The sequence below is a fragment of the Dendronephthya gigantea genome, unplaced genomic scaffold (assembly GCF_004324835.1).
Source record: "Dendronephthya gigantea isolate DGI-Jeju-01 unplaced genomic scaffold, DenGig_1.0 000070F, whole genome shotgun sequence".
NCBI classification, from domain to species: Eukaryota; Metazoa; Cnidaria; class Anthozoa; order Malacalcyonacea; family Nephtheidae; genus Dendronephthya; species Dendronephthya gigantea.
In genome coordinates, this window is record NW_021163080.1 from 1,066,387 (window position 1) to 1,091,252 (window position 24,866).

Consider the following 24,866-nt stretch of genomic DNA (forward strand, 5'->3'; position numbering starts at 1 on the left):
TATGTGGAAAGCGTATTGACAAGAGCGAAATGATTATTACACGATTAACCTTAATTTTGAAGATCACAATTTTTCTTTATCACAACTTGACATCTTTATCGACCTTAATCGTTCCTGCATTATTCAAGAAATTGCACTATGCCTATGCCTATGGGATCGTTCATACTATGATCGTTCATATACATTGTTACTCTCGTCGGATTTCCACGCAACGGTGTAGAGAACATTGCGAAAAAACTTTCCGCTTTTGAAATAGATCATCCTGAAGTTGCACCAGAGAACTCGTGATAGCGAAGTTGATAATGAATGAATGAACTGCTTTTTCCCGCAGAACATCCCTTTAAGGCATTGTCGATCTCGGTATTACCATTGTTCTTTATATAGTATATAAAACCGGACGGACTCTCCGGAAAGGGTTTTAAATATTTTCGTTTTCCATGCAAATGCAATTCTGTGCAAAACTTTTTCCTATACCCTCAACGTTTAAGTTCTTAAAATTTTAAACAATCATATAATCATTTTTTGTCTCTTGCAGTGTCTATATCTAGCACCTGTTATTTATAATTCCTGTTATTCTGCAATTATTATGTCTGTCTACGAAGTTTACATTTTTCCTACCACTGCGATTGTCCTATTGTGGTTTTATTAACATGCGTTTCTTTTTTCTCACACCGAATTGCACTCCACTGTAAAGCAGCTTTACACTACGATATTCTGTTCCGTGTAAAATCATCTTAAATCTACATAAGAGAGCAATTACTACTACTTCCTACATCGTCCTGGTCATGAGTGTACCTGTTTTGATGTATATGTTTTGCATTTATCATTTCGGCAGAGGTCGCCATTTTAAAAAAGACAAACTTTGTGAGAGTTGAAACTTGAATTGGCATCATTCTTTTGTCCCCAAACTCAGTTCCCGCTATGTCATCATTTACTGTTGTCATGATATCCATTAGATGGTTACTCAGCCCAAGCTTATTAAACTGCTTCATGAGTGTTTGAATAAACCACGATCCGGTGTAAATATTCCTGTACGACAGCTCGCCATCGATTGTCGAATACGCGATCAATACATCAGAAGATTCTGGGGCCGGTTGTATCAAGCCCGTTTAGCTTAAACGGTGGATAAGTCAAAATTAAATAACACTCTTACATCTCTCTTGAATGAGTCAAATTGAATATCATGCACTGAATATGTAGTTGTAAACAGTATCTTTGTATTAAGGTGAAAAACATTTAGTTTGCTTGTTGAATAAAACGTTAGACTTGCTTTCTATTTTGAGCTTATCCACCGTTTAAGCTAAACGGGCTTGATACAACCGGCCCCAGGTGGACAAAGGCGCTTCTTCACATCGCTATCCTCAGTTCCATCGTCCTCCTCCATATCGCCGGTTCGACATGCTTGGATGAAGAACAGCTTGGGCTTTTCCAAGAGGTCACTATTTTCTTTAAAATAGAAGACGATTTCCTCAACGCTTATAGTTTCTCCACATACGCCGTAAATACCGCCACTATGTAGAAAAATAAGAAGAGCATCATTTCACTAGCCTACATTACACATTCAACTGCAAGTTCGCTTGGATGTAGGGTTGGGAAAATTAAGTTTTGCTGTTTTGTTACAGCCCGTTTTGTTGTACTGCATGAAAATGATGAAATCCATAACGTGGGCGACGTTCGAACCGACAAACGCCTTCCGTCCATGAACAAAGATAAAAGGGAAACTATTTCGTGAAAATTTACCTCCTTCCGTGGCTAAGTATAAAACAAACAAAACCGTCATAGTTTTGAAATATTTTTCCATCTCCCGTAAGCCTCTTGCAATGGTCGCGGATTTCGCGTACTGCCAGGTTCTCCTGTACGTCGGTCTTCAGGTTGGCTTCTTCACAGAATGATCTTATGGCGTCCAGGTCTTTCTCTGATCCATCTCTTGTCGAGAGATTGTTGAAAAATCTGTTGTGTACTATTAATGCGTACCCTTTGTTTATTTTGTAAACCCGTTTCAACAGAGCTTCTGATGCAAAGTTGCAAGTTAAGTCATTTTCTTCAGCTAAGTCCGAGAAACAAAAATAATTTTTGTTTGGTTTTTTTTTCGTGCTTGCTTCTGGGAATATTGATACATATTATAACATAATGTAACAGCATAACATAACTTATTTTTCTATTCGTGCTTTTATTTGGCCTTTTTCTTCACCACCAAGGAGCGAAGATAACATCAAATAGAACAACACAATTATAATTTACAGACCCTCCGCTCGGAGGATTCGGTGAAATATTTCCCAAAGTGATGATATGATAGGTTAATGTTCCTAGCTCAGAAATAGGGGGCTGGGATGCGATGCGGGACAATTTTTGATTGGACTGATTTGAATATGAGGCATAATATAACATAATTATAAACATAACATAAAAACATAACATGACATTGAAATGTGACACGCTTGCTTTTACTAACATTCTCCGAACCGATTTTTTCATGCAAAAAAATGAACACGTCATTTACCAGCTTTGCACGACGTATTGACCAGTTTGTTGGTGGTACACCTGGTATAAATTAATTCAGCCGACCTACCTATCGCATTCTCTTGTGACATGTGTTGGGGGCCGCGTGTATCCGGTATTTCCTTATTGAGATCAGAAGTTTCACAAGAGCGAGTGGTCGATATTTTTGGCATGGTCACAGAACCAACGACATCATCAGCCAGACGGACGCCATTAAAATAGTATGTCTGGAGAATAAAATTGTCAAATTTAGCTGATGAATACGAATTTAGCTCCTTGGTCTGGGCGTGTATATAAAGAAATTGTTAAACTGTCATCTAGACCTGTAATTTTACATCACTCATGCATGAAACCACGCACCTTTATTTTCGTTCAAAAGGCAGTGTTTTTAACAAGTAATTTTAGCTATTTGCAAAATACCTGCTTTGAATTGTATCATTAATTATAACAATTCAATTAACATCCTGTAGATTAACGTATGGGGGGATAAGAAAGTTAAAGGTCGTTAGCAAAATAGCCCGTTATATTTTCGCTATAATATAATCAACGTTCATATTTTAGCTCGAGCTTGAAATAAAATAATGTCAGTTTTGTTATTTTATTTAATATTATGAAATAAATCATCTCTGACTCTGCATGTTATTGCGACGCGGTCACAAAAAAGCTCATTTAACTTAAGAAGCCGGTCGTGTATGACAATATAGTGACAGAATTGGCCAAGCAGCGTCGTGTATTATGGGTTTAACTACATTTTTTTCACTATCCAAAATATTTTTAAAAATTTTATATATACTAATAACATATATATTATTCCAGGTTTGTCCGATTGAAACCACCAAGATATATTCTTACCTGTGGGAACTTATTATATGACCACATATTAGTTCCGCCAGAATAAGACGACACCTTCTTTTCGGTGCTTTTCTCGCGTAGTCCAGAATCATCTGTTTTGATATGACTATCAGATTTGCCTTCCTTACACGCAGCAACGCTTGCACCATTCTTGCGCGTCTCGTCACCCAATCCTTTTTCTTTGCAAGAACAGTCTTTTTCCTCTATTTCATCCTCCATTTCATTTTGCAAACTGGTTTTGCATGAACAGGGCTAGAAATAATCGATTCGAACATTAATCTCTCTGAAAGTTATACTTAATATATACTACGTGGAAAGGTTCAGCGATTGCATCATCATAATTTTGATATATCACCACGGTTACATGCACGTGATCAACTTTATATTATCATATGATATTGAATAGAGTTGCCAGTTTACGGATGAAATATTAAGTAAATATTATTATCATATTTTTGTTTTTTAACCTGGCAATCCTGATAACGAGGCGTGGAAGAAATGCTCAGTTAGTTTGCTGCTTCAAAACATATAGTTGCGTATTAGTAGAATAAGTCAACATAGGAGGATCCCATTTATCTTATATAGTTAACTACGATTTAATAATACCTGAAATAAGAGTAAATGAGTTTTATCTTCAAATCTGCCACTACCATGCATAGTTGACTATACTTTTTATACAACCTACCCTTCATGGGGCCGGCGGTTCATGCAGTTCGAAATTAAGGCGTTCATTGTTTAAACGGAAAACAAAATTATTTATTCATTGAACTGAGCCAAAATATCTCGTTGTAAAAATAGCTAGCATATAACTGAAGCTGTACGCTAATTATTTTTCCGACCACCCTGAAGTCCCACTGAAACACATAGTTTTCACATAAAGGCTCGTTTCAAACGTCGAACTTTTCACGTGCCGAAAGCTTGAAGTTAATAATTAAGTTCACGGCAACCAGGTTACTTTCGTTATTTAAGACCATGCAGAATAACGATAATACAGCGTGGAAGCGATGGCGCTATTATTGTTACTCTGGTTTGAAATATTGAAAGCATGTAATCATCATCCAGACTATTGTGCAGGTAGCCCTAAATAGCTAAGAGATATATAGCCATATACTATGAGAAATATAGCCCGGTTGTAAATTTGACTTTATTTCTGTATTCAAATCGGTCATTGTTGACCGCACACAAGTATAATTATATAGAAATATTCTATATCGCATCAGCCACCTTGACATGCATGACTCTTCACGACACTTAATTACGACTAAATGAACTTAATCATACCAGGAAGTCGAGTCGTATATGAGTTGATAGTAGCTGACTGTAGTGTTCATACAAAGATCTCGATCCCATATATTGAACGATAACTTATTATTGCTTAAAAGATATCGATGAGTTATCGATTACCTACGTGAATTTATTTAGACACTTTCGTTTTTTATATAAATATTAAATTGGATTAACTCATTTGGAAATTAGAAATGTTCTTAGAAGTTTACATACTTGCGTTCCTTGTACTTCTTCTCTTTCAGTGATAAATTGGTCCATATTTATGATACATATATATAAACGGCCCGAATGATGTATTACATGATCTAATTGTTACAAAATGAAATTGAAACTTACATTTTAGGGGAGACCCGGAACCCGAAACATATCTTAAATCATTATAATTCAGGGGCATGTTTTCAATTTCACAATGTTTCAGTATTTGTATTGTAGCCATTTTGGTTATACAGGGTGTCCCCAAAAACTTAGGAGACTACTGAAATCATGCACCCATTGGAAAAAAATCGAAAATACAGGTAAAACAAATAATTATGTGATGTTGCTCGTACAACAGAGGATTAAGGCTATGTGCACACGGTAACGTTTTCGAGCATTTTCACATTCGTTTTCATGCCAAAACCGTTTCAAACACCGTCAATTTACAATAGAAGTTGAAACTAATTTATCATATTTAACATATTTTTGCTTGGATCGTGTGTACAAGGGCGTCAAAACAACAAAATAGACAAAAAGATTTTGAAACGCTTGAAAATGACGCTCGTGTGCACAGAGCCTATATAAGGCTGTTTATCACATACTTGTGCCTTTATCAGGGCGATAACAGGGTGACATAAAAACGATATCGTCACTGATATCGCTTTTTGTCACTGATATCGCTTTTTGTCACTGATATCGCTTTTTGTCCCGCTGCATTTGCCGCTGTCAAAACAAAGATGGCTGACTCGAGCAATTCGAGGTTTGTTTCAGTCAATGTCGATTGCTTTATAGATCAAAAAGAAGTATGTGATAAACAGGTTATCACAATCGAGACGAGGTGATATCAGTTTTATCGCTTTCAGGACGATATCATAAATGTCCCTCGTTCGCTGCGCTCACTCGTGACATTTATGATATCGTCCCTCAAGCGATAAAACTGATATCACCTCGCCCCTCATGTGATAACCTATACTTACATCACATGAACTCGGACCATATATTACATCATATATGTGGCTGTTTACATCACATGAACTCGGACCATATATTACATCATATATGTGGCTGTTTACATCACATGAACTCGGACCAGAGATTCAAAGAAACGAGAGATGATTTGGGAAATATAAAAATAAGTCTTTATGACAACAAAAAAGCATGCACAATACTATTGTCGATAACAACACGACTGCCAGGATCATATTATTTACTCATTTCAATATCTCAAAGTGATCTTAAAGCCCTTAATACTACTACTCGCCCGTTCCGACGGCTTGTCCAATTTTAATTTTTAAATATCACTGACGCCTATTTATTGTTCCAAAATTGTCATCGCCTTCACCTGACACCGCGGAAATTGGTAAGACTTAAGCCACAATACTTAGACTTCAAATTTGGTGAGCAAAAAGATTTATAAATGCTCAGCCAGATATAATTTCCACAGAAGCATGCATGAAGCTTGCACACGGTAAAAACAAATTGTTTGAATTATTAACCGTATGTATACTTTAAGCCTCAAAATGGTCAATTCACAGCTGTCAAATGTGTATCACGAGCTGTCAAAAGATTGTAGAATACGTATTCAGAAGAAAAATTAAACATTTTAACTTATTCAACAGTATTCTCTTCGATAGCGATACAAAAATGCACAATTGTGAACCAGGGATTCGATTTTCGGGTGTTCCTTCGCATGGTTAACCTAGTTCGAAACCCCGCGTAATGCTAACTGTGAATAAATCAATTTGCATTCCTAACTTGAAAAAGAGAAAAACTTTTTGACAATCGTTTGTTTATAGTTTGATTTGTTTCGTCTGGAATTGCAGCGATCGGAACATGAAAACCTTGAATAGACCTTTCTTATAATGACGTCAAACGCGGAAAGTCCGATGTTACACGAAATTTGATTGGCTCCACAAAACTATCGAGCCAATCAAACTTCGTGTAACATCATACTTTCCTCGTTTGACGTCATTATGAAAAAGGTCCATTGGCATCATTCTTTTGCCCCCAAAATACAGTTGCCGCTATGTCGTCATTTACGCTTGTCATGATATCCATTAGATGGTTGCTCAGGGCAAGCTTATTAAACTGCTTCATGAGTGTTTGAATAAACCACGATCCGGTGTAAATATTCCTGTACATCCTGGACAGCTCGCCATCGATGGTCGAATACGCAATCAACTGAATCAAGACGTCGGAGGATTCAGGTGGACAAATTAAGGCGCTTCTCCGCAAACACCCTCACTATGTAAGCCAATAAGTAGATCATCATTGTGTGAATTCACCCGCATGTTAACTATGATGCAGCTAGGGCTGGGTAAAGCTTCGCTACAGCCTCTTTATAACGGCGTTCGAAAAAACGCCTTACCAAGAAGATTACCGTCATGCTTAGGCCCCGCTCACTCGGTACACCGGTGTCAAGCGAAATTCATGACCATTGCGAAATACATGACCACGCATCCGGCAATAGAGTGGTTATATTATGAAATACTGGGTACTGCAGTCAGTTGGGAAATTAAGTAGTTAGATAATAAAGTGGTTAGATAATAAAATACGGCACTAGGGGCAATAGAATAATATAATACTGCATGGGTACATGAGGCATTGGAATGATCCAAAAAGGTTTGACACAACATATCGACATGCACGATCATGTGGACAAAGCCTCAGTAATCAGCATAATAGCTATATAAGCGTGGTATGATATAGCTAAACCACCGATTACTGAATATTTTAAATTTTAACTCGTCAAATTCAAAAGATCATTTATTGTTTTTTAACGCGAAAGATTTTTTTCACATCAGTAATATATGTCTGACGCATGCAATAAGCTGATTGATTCTTTAACACACAATAATATCAATTAATTCCATTTATATCATATGCAATTATCTTACTACCAAAACAAGGAGTTCTACAACTACTGTTCTCATGCAAATCATAATAAATCCATGTAACGAACTGCTTAAAAGTATTGTTAACCGTGATAGTTTATCTCGTCGTTTACTTTGAAATGCACTCCAAATAGGAGCTCACGAGATTTTAATTCGTCATTCGATTGCCACACCTTCTTAGGTTCGTCCCAATCTTTATGGCATCGACAGGTCGCGCCCGCATGATAATAACAACTTTTGTTAACGCCTTCTTTATAACTACCTTTTTTGTTTTTCTTTATGAATCGATTTTCCTTTATCTTGCTGTCTTGGTTGTTTACCTATATACATAGAAGAATGAAATTCTCAAGTTGAATACTAGACAGTTGTGACCAGTCACTGGTTGTGACAAGAAGTTTGATCGCTTGCTGCGCATGCTTAGCACGTGACTAGAGGCCTTAACCCCCCCCCCGAAATATTGTTTGAAAATGAAGCCGAACTGAATTGAAGTGAAAAACTGCACGATGTGTTCAAATGAAGCGGAATATATGTACCATTCAATGTAAAGATATTCAGACACTTTTTAAATGAAAATTATGAAATATGTTTGAAAATATATATTATTATTATTATTGCTGAGCAAGCGCTTACGCAGTTAGGCTTTTTAATCAGAAGAGAAACATCTGGGTATTAATCTGTGGCAATTCCCTAAGTTTTGCATATAAATATACGGTTTAGCAGGCGGCTCTGTTTAATGAAGAAATAAAGGAAGTATAATGGAATTGTTTCCAGATCGAGACACTGGTAGACAAGAAGACAATTATGCACGTACGTATTTTAATTGCTAGACCAAGACAGCCACCAAATCTTTGCGAGCGAATAATATGGTCGAAAACTATAATTAATATATGGATATCTCACCGTGTTCACTACCTATAGCTCCGAAGTTCAGACTTGCGCACTGCGGGTTTGGCAAGTAAAAGCAAATAATGAAAGTCTGTGAGTAAGACTCGCTTTGTTACATAGTATTCGGTCTATCTTGCTGTGCAGATATATGGATAAAACAATAATAACCAAACAACTTCGCATCAATTGTGGACGTAGCTATAACAACTGCCTGAAATAAACGACGTTTCAACGTAAGGGTTTTCACCAGGAGAGTTAGTATATTGCATATTTAGTATATTTTTATCAGTTTACCGAAATGTAAAATTAATCAATATAATTCCTAATCCTTTTTATCGAAACGTAATACACTTCTTCTTACCTTCTCAGTGTCAACACATGTTTTACCATAGCAGTAACACACAGACCCCCAACCTCCAATATGGCAATCATCCCCGCTCCGGCAACCTAAAGCTGCAAGCATGCATGAATAATCCGGTAGCTTCGATTGTGTATTTCGCTCTAACCACCTGAGATTTAGATCACTTTTAGAAGAAAAAGTGCATCCAAAATCAAGCACGGCTTTGTAGTATATCTCCATGTTCAAGGCGCGAGATAGCTGATCGTCATTCCCCACTCCAATGAACCGTTGCTTTAACAAATTCCAAATTCCAGTCCACTTGTACAAGATTCTTCCAGGCGAACTCTGCGCTTCGAGCATAAATTTTTCAATTAGTTCCGCTGTCCGTTCCTTGCGTAATTTTGCCCTTGTCTCCGGTGTCCCTCCTTTCACGACGAGCAAATCGCTCATGGTCATTTTTTTCGCGCGCTTTATCTGCTTCTTTGAATAATCAGTGCAGGTGGCTACTTTCATCGAGCCAGTGTTTGACGAAAGATCAAGGCACGCGCGTGTGTTGAAATCTTTTTCGGAGTACCCTTTGGAAGATGAGGCGAAATTCCACTGTTGAATACGAGAGCCGTATTGAATCTCCTTCACTATGTGTGAACCATATTTCTCGAGAAATGAATGGTACGGCAGCCAGTCATTCCTGCTGTTGGGGTTCTCTATGGTCACTGGCAATTTCGAAAAATCTTCCAGAAACTCCTTGGAAAGCGGAAGAGTGTTCTGGCATTGACTTGAAACAACTTTTGCGTTTTTAATACTGAAAATATCAATTGTTAAGCCACTTGATTCATGTGAACTACTGCTAACGGATTTCGACACTACCTTTAGGGTGGTTCCCATCGTGAAAGAGCCAATTAATTTTGCGGAAACGTCGGTTTGTGTTGATACGTACTGATAAAAAGATTCCGATGACTGAAAGAACGTCCTATCCTGTCTGGTCACTGGCCTCTCCACGTCTTTTACACACGATGGTTTAATGGTACTGAAGATGGTTGTTCCAGCCTCATAATCTCCGAGTATGTCACTGGAAGGTAAATAAAATCCTTGACCGAGAGGGCCAAGGTTTGCGCTTGCCAAACAGACAAAGCTTGCGAAAACGAGCTCTACAGCTACTCCGAGAAGAAATGTTTTCATGATATTCATCTCTCTGTGCTCTCTTTGAATGAGTCGAAACTTTTCGCAGTATCTTCTTTTATGTACTATCACAGGGAAAAAAATTCGAGGGTGCGCGCATGCGCTATTAGGAAAGGTTAATGGTTTTCAGCCATGAGGCCTGGTTCTCATTTGTCAACGACAGTCGTCGATGGGGGTTATCGTCTGTGAATTGAGTGCTTTATTGGTTTTAATAAATGCACCACTTGCATAATAGAGCAATTTTTTATTTAGGCAACAAAAAGGTCCATTTCTTCTATCCTGACCACCATAAATATATCGACGATGAATACATTGGCAATAGGTTTAGGTGATATCTTTACAATGATGACAGAAACTAGAAAATAAAGATTCACTTGTTACTGATATACTTTCACTTATTAAAGATTCACTTATTATATACTTTTTATAGTTGGCTGGTTTCGAAGACAAATTCATCTTAATCAGCTAATCAGCTCATAAATGACCGACGACAACAAAATGAATAATGAGCTATAATGGGTACTAAGACAGCATGCTGGCTAAATGTTCTCATCATAAAGAAAAGTTTATCACTATTGATTTGATACTTCATAGCTCTGCATGTATCAGCTAATACTAATTTACGGATTTTGTTTCGACGATCTTCTGTGATTTATAAAACATTAATTGATTTGTAAAAACATGGAATGAGTCAGTTTTTAACAAATCGCTGATTGGATCCGTGTTTTACAAATCACTGAGTCTCTGCGTTTCGAGTCGAATCCATGGTCCAGTCTGATCAGTGTTTTACAGCATGCCTTCCCAGGCGTAAGATTTTTTCCTCGCGTAGATGGAAAAAACAAACACGGTGAAATTTTTCCTCATGATCAATGAGTCATCAAAACGGCAGATTCGATTCAGATGTCAGCTGCACCACGCTACATCACCGACTGTCGGTGATTATATCATTGATTAGAGTTGGAGACGAAAACCAGACTTTATCAAATTTATCTTTAAGACACGTAGGTATATCAGTGCTACAATAGGAGCAATTTTAATCATGCCGTGTAAATGCATGGTGTAATTTTCCATTTTGCAAAAACTTAGATCTGCAGGATGTCCCAATAAAGCCGGGTACCCTTTATTGAAATCAGATCTTTTGTTGTGAAATTGTGTAGTTATACTCTTGCATGCATGGGAATGATTTTATTCTTCATTCTTATTTATTATTATTCTTCAATTTCTTCTTGTTCTTTAATTTATGATTCTTCTAAAATTTATTCCTCTTCACAAACATCAGTACGAGGATGTCAAATCACAAATTCGTCTTATACCGCCAATTCGAATACAACGCTGCAACTGACTACAGAACTTATTTGTTGTAACTTGTAAGGAAAAAGAAACCGTTTATATTTGTGTGATTTTTTCCTGATATTATCGCCGTGTTATCGCTGAGAAGTTAAAATTTTTCAGCCATGCATTCATCAGTTAAATTTCAAGAGGTCTCACAACCTTTAATGATCACAACCCTCGTTAAAAAAATCTCATTTCACTTGGGGTACCTTTTTGAGGACATCTTTTGGAACGTCTGCCTTCTGTAGAAGCGAAAGTACAATTGAAGAAGGTACATGCCTATGCCAGTTGCAACAACTGTCAAGTGTATGTAATTTTGCACGGCTGCTAGATGTACATTATGCAGACACATGCAGAACAATTCAACTTTCAAGTACCGCTTACTAAATATTTGCTTAACCTTTTTAATAGATTGATAACTTAATATTTAAAGGTACTAGTACACGGAATGCCAGGCATAAGAAGTCTGTTGTTTAATGTTCTGTTATATAACAATTGCTTCATCGGGGGTTGTTGAAGTTCATGCCTGGTAAATTTTTCCCGCCAGAGGGCAGAGGTAGTAGGTACAACATGCATGCCGACTTTGGAGGAAAAGAAGCCCTTGCAAACTTATATTTACATATCAAAGTATATTTATTCTGCTATACATCAGGTACAAATGAAAGCTAGCAAAGATTTATTAAAAGTTCACCTCTGTGCGCCAGGTTTAAGGCCTTTAAGCTACACCTCAAGTTGCCTTATGCGAAACTGTTCCCAAACAGAACCCATGCAATGTTTTTACCTGTGGTCCTTTTGTCTCCCATTTCGGTATCGATTTAAGCAAAATGGTCACGTGTAATACTTAACCAATCAGATTGTGCTACTTTCCAATCATGCAATAATAAATTGCATTGAATAGTAAATCAGTGTACTAAAACCAGTTTATGCTTATCCGTTAAATGTAATGTACCAGTAGATATTCATATATATTTATGTTAACAGACTTGTAAAGACTTACGATATGTAAAGAAATTGATCTTGCGCAACATGAATATATGAAAATGTGCCCCCCCCCCAATTATACTCAAAGGTTTCGTTTTAACAATAACTATACTATGCTGACAGTGTAATTCTACAGACAAAAGTTTTAAACACTTCTGGTGCAACGCATGCAATACAAATACTTGTAAAAAGGTATTTGCAATGCACACAAACACTTGTAAAAAGGTATTTGCAATGCATACAAATACTTGTAAAAAGGTATTTGCAATGCATACAAACACTTGTAAAAAGGTATTTGCAGTGCATACAAATACTTGTAAAAAGGTATTTACAATGCATAAAAATACTTGTGGAAAGATATTTGCATGCCAGTATTGACAGCATAATTTTTTGTTATATTTGAATGCAAAACCGCTCAAGTGCCATTTAGGGGGTGTTGAGGATCATTGTGATTTCACCCCGGCAAAGGTAGGTACAGCATGTGCAGCAGTCTTGGAGACAGAGAAAAATGAAAGTTGACCTCACGTGCCCCCCTCCCAAATTTTTCAAGGGACTAAAAGTGCCCTTTTGTGATGAAAAACACTTTTTGTTTCCAACGTATTCCCACTTACACGTGTCCAAATCTTTTTATAAAGCATAAATAGGCCTTTAAACCACACTAGTGGTGCCCTTAATTGCAGCTTTGGCAATCAAACCGTCTCTGTACATATTTTTAGTGCCTTTAATCAAACGTCATAGTGGCAGTCCAGCGTTAAAATAAGAAACAGAACAAACTCCTTGAAACTCGTCTTGTTATGCCATACAGCATTTCAAAACTTCTGAACGGTTTAAAACAGAAAAATCGTCCAAGGTTGTCTTACATATTATCATACCAGTATTACCTGCGCTGCCAGCGCATAAGCAAACTTTGTATAGTTCAATGTTGAAAACGGTGCTATATATAAATAGCTTTATTTCACCTAAACACCACCATGCTTTTGGAAAGATCTTGGCAAGAATCTTTTGCCGGAGACCCTGACCGTTCAAAGGGAAAATATTCACGAGAACGAGGCTGAGGGGCCAAGACCGTGAGCCTCGTTCCCGCCTTATGGCTTATTTCGATACATATTAGTCAAAATGAAAAATTATTTTTTATGCACGGGTTATAGAAGGATGCTTTGTATCTTTGCACATAGCTTTTGAGAATAAAACTTGAAATCTATCTGATTTAAGGAGTTCTAAATGTAAAACGATAATGTTGTGACGCAATTACCGAAAAGGTCTATTCCCCGATTCCCAAATTCCCCGTTCCCTGATTCCCCGATTACCTCTCAAGTAGCCCGCGCGCGGACTACCTGCTCGCGCGAATAAACACGCAAGGCGGTCTCGAATACAAAACGAAAAGAGGAGTACAAAAATTTGAAAACATACAGTATCAGCGATTTGTTTGATTTTATACCTATAAAACGATGTCGTGACAAAATAGTACAATATGGATTCCGAGGTTATCAAGAAAACGCAAGATACATTAGGAAAGGTTATTAAAAAACCTCCTATGACCGAGAAACTGCTGAATAAACCACCGTTTCGCTTCCTTCACGACATTGTCACGGAGGTAGAATTGTCGCTTGTGTTATTTTTCGAATGTACCTTTACAAATCTTCGATACTTTGACTCACAAATGTAATGCTATGACATCCTATCTATCTTATAGGTGATCAAAACAAATGGATTTTTCAAGGGTTTGTATCAAAATGATGAGATGAACTCAGCAAATGTCAAGGTAGAAATATTCACGAGTTTATGTATTTATATAAACAGTTCATATGGCAACGGTAGAAGCATTGATATTTCTGTGCGATTTATATCTTTTTCTAGGAAAAAGAGGCAAAAATTGCTTTTCTGCAAAAGGCTATCGACTGTCTAGGTCAGTTTATAATGCTATTGATACTTGAAAACGTTCAAATTATATATAAATTTGATTCATCGTGATATCATGTCATTAAATTCACCAGCTATCCGATTAAATCGGTCTGTAATTGAAGGGATGAAAAAAAAATGTTCAGAAGTCTATATTGTTTAGTCTTTAGCTATCTATAAAAGTGCCTTTATATATTACACAGAAAGTGAAATATTACTACAGCCTGTACAGGTGTATAGGTCAGGTTAGATATAGGGGTGGCCACTTCTACTAATCTTATCAAATACAAAATAAAGACACATTCTGTCTTGGCATTGATGATTTTACAGTATGAATGATTCTACCCCATGTGCATCTTTGATCTATAGGTTTGTTATATAGGGATATATACAAAAAGTACAAAATGTGGTGTACAAATTCCAGTAAACATATAGGGTACTTTTTCAAGCAGTCCATTTGTTGATTTTTCCTGTGTGCTACTTTGCTTAAAGATTTCTATTATTTCAGTGTTACAGAATTGATAACTTAGACAACAGTATGACTGTTAAATGCATACAGCATTACTTGTTCATATAGATATATCAATTGTGGCAAATAATTATGTACTCATTTAGAACAGTTTTTTATCTTGTTCAAAAGTGTCTTTTCCCCCAGGAGCAGTAGTAGGTCCAGGGTTTATGCAAAATAAATTAAACAGCCTAATTTTGAAATTAATATACCTTATAAACAACAGTATTGATTATTTAAATTTCTAAAGAATATTTTCACTTAAAAATCTACCAATGTATTGCAAGTTTATTAGAGCTTTAGTAATTTATTCTCCCCATCTGCAATACTGCCCAGCAATGGAGTAAGTATTGTATCGAATTTCTTGAACATGATATGAATAACCAACTTCTTCATCCCAAAACAATGTTACGGATTTTTATTTTAGTTATTGTCACTGGAGAATCACTGAGTGTCCGCCCCTCAAAAGTTGTCGCTGGCCACGAGCCTGAGAAGACGAATGAGTTTTTGCAGTTGCTTGGAAAAGCCTGTTTAAAAAAGGTACTAAAAATTAAGCTGTAATGCTTAATATTTAATGCCAATTTAACATGCATCTTGCTGTGCTGATTATCCTTTAATTAAAGACCACTTTGAATTCATTGACTATTAACATGAGTCCTGTTGTGCTGCTGAACTGCAGATTTGGGTAGTTCAATTTCTAGATTTTAGTTACATAATGTAAAATTTTCATTGCATACGCTTATTGATATATTAAACCAAATATAATATATGTTGTATATTTAGCTTGATAGCAAAGATGGTGTAAAGAAAGTGTTGGGAGGAGAGAAGCCTGGCTCAGGTTCAGCCAAGTAAGCTTGAACCTCAAATTGTCTGACCTTGTACTGTACATTACAATATTAAAGACAGCTAGTGTATACCATGGAAACACAAACAGTATTGTAATTTTTTCTCGACTGCAATTTATATATGTTTGCATTTCAATGAAATTATATAGTCTCACAACAACACAAACATGTGTAATATAAAACACCAGCTAGTGAAGATGTAGCAGTACATGGTTGTAGTGATCGACACTAGTGTTGAGTTTGACTGCATGTTCTTAGCAGGGTTTATAAAACAGTTATGTCTAAATCATACTGCAATTTAATGTTAAAGGCAGACAAAATGTTTTGAACAAATTAAGATTGATGTAGGATGTAAATTACCTATAAGAGCAGAAATTCTACAATCTTGTGCTAAATATATGCTCCCGAACCCTGAGTAGTGTTGGTTTCCACTAATGGAGGCAAGTTTTATTTAACAGTCAATTCAAAATACAACATTCAGATAGGGGGAAGTAATGGTTGCACAATTTATTTAATGAAATGGATTGTAGCCTGAAAGCACAGACTCAAAACAAGCTAGACACATTTATAGATGCATTTTAATCCAAGTTAACCATTTGCAAATACTGGAGTGTTTTATCTAATATCTTTTTATTGAAGCAGAATGTTTGAATGAATGTAGGCATTTATAACACATGAAGATTGCTGTAGTACCTTAGAATGTAACATTATAGCTACACATGCAAGCTAACAATCCTTTCTTATAACTGTAAGAAATGTTATATATTGAATGTTATAGAAAAAGAAAAGAGTCAAGATCAGGAAGAGAAAGGACAAGTGAGAAAGAGAACAGGATAAAGGAATCAGAAAGCAACAAAGATACTATTAACGAGGTACATTGTATACGTTACTGTACATTTGTCTATTTTATAATTAGAAGCCGAAGCTTGTCAGCTCTTGTGGTCATAAGTTCTTGGTACGTTTTCGGAGTGACAGAGTCTATATTACTATAAAATATGCTCATGTAAATTGACGAACACTATCGTCCTTATCGCAATATATATCCGCGTCAGTGCAAATTGATTCCTTTTTCAGAAATTGAGTGTTTACAATTGATGAAAGCGACAAAATTTGCATGACCTTCTCCAGCGTATTGCGCCTGCAGTTTTATTATTATGAAGATACAATACATTTTTTAATTCGCCAAATCGCTAAATTCCTGGCGGAGGTCCTACTGTATAGTTGATGATTTCTCTAAACCCTTCCTGGCATAAATTAGATGTGTGTATAATTTCCATTCGAAATTAACTCCTTTAGCCTGTTATTTATTTACCTTAATTTACCACACTCAATTTATATACAGTCAAGCCCAAAGCATGTTGTTTTCTTATTTCATTTGTTTCTCGAAATGATAGAATGATGATAAAAAAAGGAAATCTAGTTCTGGTCGTGTAAACAGCAGTGACACGAGGATACGCGACGAATCGCTCGAGAAAAGAGGGAAAGATGAACCAAAAGATGGTTCGAAAGGAAAAGCGAGGGAAAGAGAAAGAACGAGGGAGAGGAGTAGTGATAAACAAGAAGTACTCCAGGAGCAGGTAATAGTGCATGTTGAAATGTTTGATTGCTCATGCATTAGTATAGTGGCCAAGTAATTAACAATTATTAAATTCGGTTGTCACATGATATGAAGTATTTTTAAGCACAAATTGAGGAGGCCGAATTTAATTTTGCATTATTTTTTTTTCAAAGAGTGAACACTTAAACTTTATCGCTCGCATTTGTGTCGGTTTCACATTTCTGCTCCCTTGGGATGTTGATGTCGTCGTGATTATTTATCACACGTTATGACGTCATAGCGTGCGTAAGAAAGCCTTATCCCACGTTATGACAGCACTCGTTGGGCATGTCGATTTCACTCATAGCTATTAGCCAATAAGAAGCTGTCATTTTTTGACAGTTAATGACAATTAATAATATCAAACCTGAACTTGCTATAACTCGCAATTACTTGTGGTAAAGCGCACAGCCTTGTTCTTCGTATTCACATGCTTCTTGACATACATAGCTATATTGGCTATGAAACTCATAATAATGAATATTTATCAAGAGGGCTAGGGATCTTGGAGTGAAGCTCTCCTAGAAATAATCGTATACAGTCAAATAAGGATAATGTTGTAACCGAATTATGAGTTCTCAAATCTTAACCTCTTAATTATTATAATCAGAATGAAAAGGTTGTAAACGATGCGACTGATGTAGATGGCGACGATGATATTCAAAATAGAAACATCCCCCGACCGGCATCTGCCAAAGGACAAAGAAGAAGACCGAAAAACGAACAAGGAGATGGTAAGTTATATGTCCACTAAAAATTTTGCCACAATTAACCAAATAATACCTTAACCTAGTGTCGTGTCCCTGCTGACGGGAACGAAGTGTCAACCAGACAGGCAAACCAAATATGCTCTTCTTTGTGCGGTGTAAAATTTATTTGATAACCAGTCGGTGAAAACTATAAAAGGCGATTGCAAGATAACTATAAATATTTACATATGAGATTGGATATAGGCAAGACAAATAAACAAACATAAACACACGGTAGCTCTTTGCTAGGACTAGACGAATAAGTTCTCCAACTCCGCATACAATACCCCCCGTTTCCCCGATAAAGTTTGCTTTGAAAAATGGTGACTAACGTTAGATAGCGTAAAACAAGAATCAAGTCCATAAAGTAATCAACATGCTAATTAGCTAGTCGTGACGCCTAGCATTAACTAATCGTAATTTAACCTTAAACAATAGTCTTTTATTTTATTAAGAAATTAAATTAAATTTAATTAAATTAAACCTTGCTGGCATTATTTAGCTCTAAGACCAGAATGCTTTGCGTGTATTATCCTTAAATAAGACTCACGAATAGCGACGCCATCTTGAATCAACATGCATTGTGCGTTATACAGGATAGAAATCACAATTTAAAAGCGTTCAGTTTAGTACTTGGTATTGAGAAACAGTAAAACAAATTTATTGTCATAAACTCTTTCGTGAGGACAGTCAATTGAGAGAAGACAATGAAATTGATTTTTATTATTAACCCTTTTTAAGCCAAACAAACTTTGAACTTAATAATTTCTAATTTTTTCCAGCCTTTCGCCAATTTCGTATTTTCCTAGTTTTATTACCAAAATGCCCTTCGCTCAACGGCAAATTCAAGATGGCGTCGTTTTTGGTGAATAAGTGAATATATAAGTGACCTATTATGCTTGATGGGCACATGAAGTCATGGATGAATTTCAATCAAAATTATATAATGCTGCAGTTCCCTGCGTCATTACCTTGATAAAAGGTTATATTTTTTGTTTACATAGATTCACAAGGTGACAGCGACGGTAAATAAATTTAAATCTATATAAATTAAATTAACCAATAATCAAATTAATCAATCAAATATATTTTCACTTTAAAACAAAATTTTACATTTTAACCTTAAAACAAACTTTTATATATTAGAGTAGGGATATTTCTAATGATGCGTATATCGCCTATTTAAGCAGGAAAGCCGTTTCTTTAAAACTCCTTAAATTCTAAATACCTTAAACTACTAGTTGCAAGGAACCGAGAAAAAAGGTATGAGAGCGCCGGGAAAAAATGGTTTTCTATTACAGAAATTTTCCCTTTATCGTCTTGTTCTACCTTTTTAGACGAGGCAACAGAACAGTCTCCAAGCACGAATGCTCATAGTGTCAATGGCGAAGTTGATACTGATGATTTACCACCAGAGATGCCCGCCAGGTTACTATAGTTTGAAATAAGTATTTCTTTTTTGCGAGAATTGTATTCAAGTCATTTTTGGTGTCATCACTGCATACACGTTATTTTGGTTTTCGATGTCATTTACTTACCAAAGGCTTGTTTTTTGTAGAAGAAAGCTTGCGAGACCAAGCAGTGCACGTCCTGCTCCACCACGTAAGAAAAGACAGCAAGAAGAGCAGGAAGATACCATCGCCAAGTAAGCAAATTAAAGATATTTTGGTATATCGAATACCGGTATCGTATGAATATATTTTTCATTTGTTTGAGACAATTCGACCGTTGCCTATGCATAGAATCGAAACTCATGAAGGTGTATATGAAATTTGCAAATAATATAGCATTGTATTCTTGAAAATTTTTATGGTGACATCAAATAATAGCTAAGTATAGATATAATGCAATTGGTTTCCTAATTACTTAATATAGAATTGGTTCGTCAGCACAAGTAGCCAACGTTATTGTTGATAACAACAAAGACGATGACGAAGATGACACATTCTTAGTTGAAGAAGCTCCGCCGGTTGCCCAGGAAGTCGTTCATGTGAGTTGATAACTTGCATTTTTGAAATGAATATTGTGATGATGCTACTCTGAGTCACGGTGGGAATCGAACCCGCGACCTTTGGTTTGCTAGTCCAATACTCTTTCAACTGAGTTACTAGGTCAAGACGGTTCGGGTAATTGATATTTCGGCACTCAGTCTAGTCCCTTCTATATCTGGGGCCGGTTGTATCAAGCCCATTTAGCTTAAACGGTGGATAAGTCAAAATAAATAACACTTTTACATCTTTCTTGAATGAGTCAACTTGAATATTATGCACTGAATATGTAGTTGTAAACAGTATCTTTGTATTAAGGTTGAAAACATTTAGTTTGCTTGTTGAATAAAACGATAGACCTTATCCACCGTTTAAGCTAAACGGGCTTGATACAACGGGCCCCTGTGCTTTTAAAGTGATAATAATATTGCGTAGGTCTCAGCAGGTGTATATATAAACGATATATCGATTATAATCGGTAATCGATATATACGATATTAGTTTCAAAAATTTTAGCCTTTGGCTATATGAAATCTTTATTTGTCGAAAAGTTTAATACTAAAGTAATGGCGACTTAAACTGAAATGTTCTGTTATACTTGACATTGTTTTGTCTAAACGTTCACAAGTATTATACAAATTTCCTTTCGTCGTAACCATTAAACCGTTGTTTCCTGGCGTTGTTAATCCCTTCTTGTCCCGTCAAGTGCTATACGTGTTTGTAGCAATTTTTCAAAACGTGCTCTGTAAAACAGATTGTTAAAACAACTAATTCGGAATTGGTTGTCTCAGATTCATCTCTTTTTGATCAATTCTATCTGGTAATTTAAACAAGGTTTTGTTTTTTAACCGAGTTTCAGTTGTTTTAAACTGAGGTAATTACTAGTGTGTAATGTGTACACTACTAGTGCGTAGTGTTGAATGAAGTTTGAATGCATGCATGTGTAACCGGACCTAACTATGGTGACAGCTGTAACTACAGCGAAAACTTGATGCATGAGGTCGAGTTTCTCGATTTATATTGAGGTGAAATAATGCTTGTATTGAAATTGTTAGAATGGTGAATCGGAACCTGCTGAGAATGGAACGGAAGATGAACATGGTATGTATAATTTGTACAGTAAGCCATGAAATGCGGGGTCGTTCAGAACATTGTAAAAAAGCAGCCGTATATGCAACACCAGGGAGGCATCAGCATGAGAGAATTTTGTGATTTTCAAAGAAGGTTTAGTGTGTTATCGAAGACTTCATTCTATATAAAGTGAAAATAGGTAGCAAGTAGCAAACTTTTAAGTCAGGCTGTCAGCTCATATAACATCTTTATAGCCGGATGACCACGCAGTAAATTGGGTATAACTGAGTTGCTGTAAGAAGAGAGTTACTTGCTTCTTTGTAATTCATTGATCGAAAAAAATGCACGTCAAATTTCTCAACTAATCGATTTTCTAAGTTTTATGGAATATTGTTTTCTTTTCATTGAATTCCTTCTAATATGAAAATTCTTCATTGTAGGCGCCCTCGTTAAAAAAATGTTGGAAACCAAAAAGGAATTGGAAAGCAAGAGTAAATCCAAAACAGAATCAAAGGTAAATTATGCTTCTTTATTAAGGCAAATGAAATCCACTTCAACAGAAAGTGCACAATATGTTGTTTAATTGTACAAACAAGTCAATCATGAAGTAATTTGTTTATTAATTTGTGTGTATACAATAGAGATCAATTTGATAACGAAACACTTTTTATAAGTACAAAAGTACAGCACTTTTCACGAGTGAAGAAATCGTCCAATCAAATGACTTAAAGTTACACAGAGTGCATGAAAAATGACGTTTATTCTACGGTTCATAAATCTCTAGACACATATAATAAAATGGTTTTTGTATGCATATATTGCCAGACGCATTTTGATATACAGCACACGTTACCAAACGAGCGTAACCTATACCTATATATTATATATCTGCACGTTACATTTCCATTTTCAGCAATGGGTGGTTTGGAAGTGCCACCATCTTGGTTGATTTTTCAAAACATGATTTTTTCCTTGTTGCCGTATTTTAATACCCGCCCAATAATACGACAGAGATGATAAGCAGTTACAAAATAAACAGGGAAAAGCAAATCACACGCAGTTTGTTCTGTTGAAAAGCAAAAGTAAACTTTGTAGAATCAACCAAGATGGCGCCGAATGACTGATTATGACGTCATATGCAAACCAAGAATACATGCATTTTGTAATATACTCGTTCTTTATTTTGACGAACTGACGACGTATAATCTTTTTTATATAGCCGAAACCTGTCATGAACGATGCCCATCGGCGTAAGCAACGGGAGCATGCTCAAAAAGAGGTAGGAATTTCATCCTCCCGGTAATTCTCTTCACCCCCGCATGCACGTATCATTTTGACGCTATTTACCTCCACATGTCTCTGTATGCTAGAGTCATTCAATAGTATATCACACTATTTAACAACAAGTCGCCGAATGCGAGGTGAAGTGAATATAGGCTTGTAATCACCGAGCCTGAGGCGACTGATTGTTTTAGTATAAATTTCGAGGTGTTTACAAATAATAATCAACATAGTTTCATAAAAAATTATAATCCCTTCAAATCTTGTGTTTAAAAAACAACAGCAAAAAGCTATAGGCACCGACCAGTGACTATCACTTCAGAGACAGCGAATCTTGACCAATCAGAATGCTGGAAAATCAATAGTCACCTCGAAATTTATCCTAACACGTTATATAGAATATAATATTGCATTATCTCAGCTTTACTTGACAATATTCACTTATGCAGTTTCCAACTTTCTTTAAGATTGAAAAACTTCGGGAAAGTATTCAAACGTTATGTCGAAGTGCAAACCCCTTAGGTAAAATTATGGACTATATTCAGGTAAGGAGATTTCCAATTAAAGATAGCATACTTAGATTAGTCACGTGTAAAATAGACGAGTAATAATACGGTATATTAAGATTTCGCCTTGCTGATTGATAAGAGAGGGCTCTTTCTCAATTGAAATGTTAGTTGTAAAAAATTCCAAATAAAGCTTTATATATAGATCTCATGGTAGAATTATTGTTAAATATTACTTTGCTTTTCCAGGAGGATATGGACAGCATGCAGAAGGAATTAGAAATGTGGAAAGAAGAGAATAAACAGCATCAAATTGCATTAAAAAGAGAACAAAGGTTTGAATTAGAAAAACAAATGTACTTTTAATAACTTTACCTAAAGAAATCCAATGCATCTTTAACTGTTAAAAAATCGAAACTAACGTCGACGTTTCTTACTAAAAGCTCGTAAGTCTTCGTTTTATGCATGACGCTCACGTACCGGTGTTTTAGAGAAATGAATTTCTATAATTATGTAGTATAACAGAGAGTGAAGTATTGCCTCTGAAATCTCACTTAACAGAAATGGAAGCGGAAGTTGAAGAAATGGTATGTTTGTTTTTGCTTTATATAATATAACGTTTTGCTTTGCGAGATTTAGATTGGCAATTAGGCCGTTTTATGACCGTACCTGTCTTGGTTTTCACACACAAAAAATCGCATGAAAGAGGCCTCGTATGTAAAACGTATGTAAAATAAATCCGGCGACCTATACATGGAATGACTATATTTCTTTTCTTTTCATCCAGCTGGACAGAATCAGCACTGTGAAATGCAACATACTTCGGAATGAAGAGAAAATTCAACAGTTACTGAGTGGCGTTGCCTTCTCATAAAAAATAGTTGCAAAATATTAAACATTGACGAATGCAGATTTATTAATTTATCGTTTCTGGCCCTCAAAGAATGTTGAATAGTTTTTCATAGATATTCATTGTCTATAATATGTAACTATTTGTTCACTTTGCCGAGCTTTGTACAGTTGTATATGGGAAAATAAGTTGTCTCTAAATTAAGATTTGAGAAAACTCAGTACTGCTCTTTGTTATTTTAAATCATGGCCTGAAATTTGATACATTCAGCGGTTGTTGTATTAGTATGCAGGCCCTGCGAATGGTATGGTAACCCTGCGAATTCAAGATGACTGCTCAATTTGTCTTAAGAGCCTGCGAATACTGCTAAATGGCGTTTGGAATCATTTGGAATTACAGAACAGTCGAGTATATTTTTGGATACAAATTGGGTTGATTATGTCTTCTGAGAAATATGACTTGTGGTCGTAATAAAAATTATATGACGATATTATTAGGACCAAATCAAATTTGTCGTGCAGCTCCAAAATCAGGGACCGCGGAGCGTTTTTCGTATTGCTGGGGCTCGGAACCGCGCGCCTGCTCGGAGAGTCCGTGAAAATTTTGAAATATACAGAGGCCTCTGAAATGGCCGCAAATGCCTATCAATTCAAGGATTATTGGGAAATAGGAGATATACTTTGTAAAGTTTCCAGCATGTTTGGCACTTTTATACAAACATTAAACAATATAACCATGCTTTGGTTATGATGTCAAATATTTTGACATGGATAACCACGCTGTTTTAATGGTCAAATGCTTGTCCTATTATTATTATTATGTAAAGTTGCAAGCATGCTTCGTGCTCATATACAAACATTAAACAATATAACCATGCAAGCCTGCTTCGTGCTCATATACAAACATTAAACAATATAACCATGCTTTGGTTATGATGTCAAATGTTTTGATATGGATAACCACGCAGTTTAAACGGTCTAATTCTGGTGCTATGTAAAGCGCATGCAGCTTCAATTGTGTTTGGTGCTCATATACAAACATCTATGTAAAGTTGCAACTTGCAAGCATCGAATATGGCCGGAGAACGGTATCAGTATACTCCACCTGGTCGAATGGCTCTGTAGTTGT

At 36.0% G+C, this 24,866-nt stretch overlaps 3 protein-coding genes across 4 annotated transcripts; 1 reads left to right on the forward strand and 2 right to left on the reverse strand.

Annotated features, from left to right (window-relative positions):
- Positions 1 to 740: 740 nt before the first annotated feature.
- LOC114531300 lies at positions 741 to 4,926 on the reverse strand. The gene is made up of 6 exons (XM_028552932.1): positions 4,852 to 4,926; positions 3,352 to 3,603; positions 2,570 to 2,726; positions 1,741 to 2,047; positions 1,318 to 1,511; positions 741 to 934 (listed from the first exon to the last, which is right to left on the reverse strand). Exons 1-6 carry the CDS (start codon positions 4,894 to 4,896, stop codon positions 741 to 743), a joined length of 1,149 nt encoding a protein of 382 aa, XP_028408733.1. The 5' UTR covers positions 4,897 to 4,926.
- Positions 4,927 to 7,619: 2,693 nt separating this feature from the next.
- Positions 7,620 to 10,140, reverse strand: LOC114531331 (DELTA-thalatoxin-Avl2a-like). The gene is made up of 2 exons (XM_028552964.1): positions 8,974 to 10,140; positions 7,620 to 8,047 (listed from the first exon to the last, which is right to left on the reverse strand). The coding sequence occupies exons 1-2, from the start codon at positions 10,138 to 10,140 to the stop codon at positions 7,811 to 7,813; spliced, it is 1,404 nt and encodes a 467-aa protein (XP_028408765.1). The 3' UTR covers positions 7,620 to 7,810.
- A 3,676-nt stretch (positions 10,141 to 13,816) lies between these two features.
- LOC114531304 (TRAF3-interacting protein 1-like) lies at positions 13,817 to 24,107 on the forward strand. 2 transcript variants are annotated; one of them, XM_028552936.1, is made up of 19 exons: positions 13,817 to 14,038; positions 14,138 to 14,206; positions 14,302 to 14,350; positions 15,279 to 15,391; positions 15,635 to 15,699; positions 16,475 to 16,568; positions 17,091 to 17,273; positions 17,904 to 18,027; positions 19,047 to 19,067; positions 19,380 to 19,470; positions 19,601 to 19,687; positions 19,918 to 20,032; positions 21,086 to 21,131; positions 21,542 to 21,615; positions 22,321 to 22,380; positions 22,850 to 22,927; positions 23,138 to 23,223; positions 23,406 to 23,475; positions 23,676 to 24,107. In XM_028552936.1, the coding sequence occupies exons 1-19, from the start codon at positions 13,916 to 13,918 to the stop codon at positions 23,760 to 23,762; spliced, it is 1,635 nt and encodes a 544-aa protein (XP_028408737.1). In that variant the 5' UTR covers positions 13,817 to 13,915; the 3' UTR covers positions 23,763 to 24,107. The 2 variants fall into 2 exon arrangements, with proteins under 2 accessions (XP_028408737.1, XP_028408738.1); XM_028552937.1 differs by lacking the exon at positions 19,047 to 19,067 and having other exon boundaries at positions 23,676 to 24,106.
- The last annotated feature ends 759 nt before the right edge of the window (positions 24,108 to 24,866 follow it).

Excerpts from the sequence above, each read along its gene's own strand:
- LOC114531331 (XM_028552964.1), bottom strand. The coding sequence starts at position 10,140 with ATGAATATCATGAAAACATTTCTTCTCGGAGTAGCTGTAGAGCTCGTT. Across the intron at positions 8,048-8,973 it reads CATGTGTTGACACTGAGAAG|GTAAACAACCAAGACAGCAA; the intron begins GTAAGAAGAAGT and ends CTATGTATATAG.
- LOC114531304 (XM_028552936.1), top strand. The coding sequence starts at position 13,916 with ATGGATTCCGAGGTTATCAAGAAAACGCAAGATACATTAGGAAAGGTT. Across the intron at positions 19,688-19,917 it reads CAGGAAGATACCATCGCCAA|AATTGGTTCGTCAGCACAAG; the intron begins GTAAGCAAATTA and ends TACTTAATATAG. Across the intron at positions 23,224-23,405 it reads GCATTAAAAAGAGAACAAAG|TATAACAGAGAGTGAAGTAT; the intron begins GTTTGAATTAGA and ends ATAATTATGTAG.
- LOC114531300 (XM_028552932.1), bottom strand. The coding sequence starts at position 4,896 with ATGGACCAATTTATCACTGAAAGAGAAGAAGTACAAGGAACGCAA. Across the intron at positions 2,048-2,569 it reads GTCACAAGAGAATGCGATAG|CTGAAGAAAATGACTTAACT; the intron begins GTAGGTCGGCTG and ends TCTCGGACTTAG. Across the intron at positions 1,512-1,740 it reads ATACTTAGCCACGGAAGGAG|TGGCGGTATTTACGGCGTAT; the intron begins GTAAATTTTCAC and ends TTTTCTACATAG.